This window comes from Elephas maximus, chromosome 21 (genome assembly GCF_024166365.1).
Source record: "Elephas maximus indicus isolate mEleMax1 chromosome 21, mEleMax1 primary haplotype, whole genome shotgun sequence".
In the NCBI taxonomy this organism is placed as follows: domain Eukaryota; kingdom Metazoa; phylum Chordata; class Mammalia; order Proboscidea; family Elephantidae; genus Elephas; species Elephas maximus.
Genome location: NC_064839.1, coordinates 71,485,933 through 71,488,938, shown reverse-complemented (window position 1 = coordinate 71,488,938; position 3,006 = coordinate 71,485,933). Strand labels below are relative to the sequence as shown.

General features: G+C 41.4%; 1 protein-coding gene across 1 annotated transcript; it reads left to right on the top strand.

The window, feature by feature from the left end:
• Positions 1-236: 236 nt before the first annotated feature.
• On the top strand, positions 237-2,669 carry LOC126064650 (disintegrin and metalloproteinase domain-containing protein 29-like). The gene has a single exon (XM_049863825.1). It carries the CDS (start codon positions 276-278, stop codon positions 2,667-2,669), a length of 2,394 nt encoding a protein of 797 aa, XP_049719782.1. The 5' UTR covers positions 237-275.
• Positions 2,670-3,006: the final 337 nt, after the last annotated feature.

Genomic DNA, 3,006 nt, shown 5'->3' with positions numbered 1-3,006 from the left:
AAGTTCCTTGAGTCATATGTTGATCCAAATACTGATCACTTTTATCCAATGCTTTTCTCTTTCTCCCCCCAATGGACCCCGTCATAACTACTACCATCTACATGCTGTTTTTTATTTTACTATAGTGTTACAGCTCTGATGATTCAACTCTGCCAGAAGACATACCCTAAGGCTTAGTACTGCACACTGACAAGCTCAAAAAGGAGCCAGACCACCTGTAACTCCCAGCCTGGTCTTCTCTCCTGGGCCAATGGCTCCATGATGAGTCCTCCATAATGACTATGAGTGAAGACTTGTTGCACCTGAAAATCACTGTCCTGCTGCCCTGGCTTGGGGTATTGCTGTCCTTTTCTGGAAAAACCCAGGCTGAGCACTCCCCAGAAGTAGTGATTCCCTTGAAGCTAACTGGTACCAGCAGAGGCATGAATGCTCCAGGGTGGCTTTCTTATGGCTTGTACTTTGGAGGCCAAAGCCATATAGTGCACATGAAGGTCAAGAAGTTTCTGCTATCCAGACACATGTCTGTGTTCACCTACACAGACCAGGGTGCACTTCTTGAGGACCAGCCTTTTATCCAGAAGGACTGCTACTATCATGGTTATGTGGAGGGGGACCTGGATTCTCTGGTAGCCCTCAGTACCTGTTTTGGGGGCTTTCGAGGAATGCTACAGATAAATGATAATTCTTATGAAATCAAGCCCATAATGTTTTCTGCCACATCTGAACATCTAGTATATAAGATGGACAATGATGAGACACAATTCCCATCCATGAGATTTGGCTTTATGCAAGACGAAATAGCACATCAATTGGAGTTTCAAGATATCTCTAATTTAACTCTGAAGCAAAGTGCTTATGAGGACTGGTGGACCCATGTGTGGTTTGTTACATATACAGTGGTTGTGGACCATACCCTATACCTTCATTACGAAAGGAATACATCAAAGTTGCAGGAGGATTTATACAATGTTGTCAATGTAGTAGATTCCATTTATGATGCATTGGGTGTTAATTTGTTATTGTTTGGTATTGAGATCTGGACTGAAAAAAACTTTATTGTAGTAAATGATGTAAAGAATTCTCTTAGAGACTTTTGTCAATGGACGGTCAAAAACCTTTCTCCCCGGCTACCATATAATGTTGCACACCTTTATATGAATCAGGCATTAAGAGGATTACCTGGTTTATCATTCCTCGGGGGAATATGTAAAATGGGCTATAATTGTGGAGTTGTTTCCTTCCTTAATTTAACTTTGAAAGACTTTGCAAGCTATGTGGCCCATGAACTTGGTCATAGTATGGGTATGAATCATGACAAAGATACGTGTACATGTGGGCAAAATTCATGCTTAATGAATCCCCGAAAAATTCCATCAACCAGATTTAGTAACTGTAGTTATGCTTATTGGTGGAAAACCATTATAGACAATGGGAAATGTATGCGTGACAATCCACAGACAGGAAACATCCTTATAAGGAAGCGTTGTGGGAATGGTGTGGTTGAAGAAGGAGAGCAATGTGACTGTGGATCCTTCAAGTATTGTGCAAAAGATCCCTGTTGCCTAGCAAACTGCGTGCTGAGTCCTGGGGCTCGTTGTGCTTTTGGGCTTTGTTGTAAAGACTGCAAGTTTTTGCCATCGGGGGAACTGTGTAGACAGCAGATCAATGAATGTGATCTTCCAGAATGGTGCACTGGAACATCCCATCAGTGCCCTCAAGATTTGTATGTGCAGGATGGGAGTCCATGCTTGGAAGAGGGCTACTGCTATGAAAAGAGATGCAATAACCGCAATGAACAGTGTAAGGAAATTTTTGGGAAAGGAGCAAAAAGTGCAAATCAGAGATGCTACAAAGAAATGAACACCCAAGGTGATCGGTTTGGTCATTGTGGTATAAATCGTTCTGTATATGTGAAATGTGCTACCTCTGATATACTGTGTGGGAGAATTCAGTGCGAAAATGTGACAGAAATTCCTGCTCTGAGAGAGCATTCTACTGTACACTTTCTTCACTTCAATGGCATCTCCTGCTGGGGTACTGACTATCATTTTGGGATGACCATACCTGATATTGGTGAAGTGAAAGATGGTACAGAATGTGGTCCAGGAAATATCTGCATCCACAGAAAGTGTGTCCAAATGTCTCTTTTGAAAAGTCATTGTTCGGCTCAGACCTGCAACATGAGGGGGGTCTGCAACAACAAACATCAGTGCCACTGTAAATACGGATGGGCCCCACCAAACTGTCTGAGTAAAGGTGCCGGAGGTAGCATTGACAGCGGCGTACCCCCTCAGAAAACTGACAAAAGGTTTTACCTGTTACCTTTGTTGTTTATTTTGTTGTTTCTTTTACTTTTTTGTTGTATCTTCTTTTGCTGTAAGAAGTCTAAAAAAGAAAAGAAAAAGCCTCTGACTCAACCTCAGCAAACAGAACAAATGTCTCAGACTCAACCTCAGCAACGTGCACAAAAAGTTGAGACTCAACCTCAGCAAGGAGAACAAAAAGTTGAGGCTCAACCTCAGCAAGGAGAACAAAGAGTTCAAACTCAATTTCAGCAAAGAGGACAAAGAGTTCAGACGCAGTCTCAGAGGGGAAGACAAAGAGTTCAGACTCAGTCTGTGAAATCAGAGCAGTCAGTGCGAATTCCAGGAATTAAACCCAAACCCTAAGAAAGAAAAATTCTCTTGTGTTAAGATTTAGCCTCCTGCAGTAGAAATGTCAGTGCATGTCTTCAGGAAACCATTGGGAGAAAAGCTCACAGATCTATTCTCTGTCAGAATCAAAAGTATTTGGTATTAAAAAAAAAAAAAAAAAGGTAATCCCTAGCATGTTTCTACGTACTCTTTGTTATTTTCAGCTATTTGAAGGTTTATTTTTTCTGAAATTCTTCTCTTTATATTTACTGAGCAAAGACATGGCTCAGGGATGGTATACCAGTTTTTAAGGTGCTGTCTCTTACTTATAAAACTTCTTCCCCTTTTGTACTCTGCTCTGTAATCCCTACAA

Excerpts from the sequence above, each read along its gene's own strand:
- LOC126064650 (XM_049863825.1), top strand. The coding sequence starts at position 276 with ATGACTATGAGTGAAGACTTGTTGCACCTGAAAATCACTGTCCTGCTG.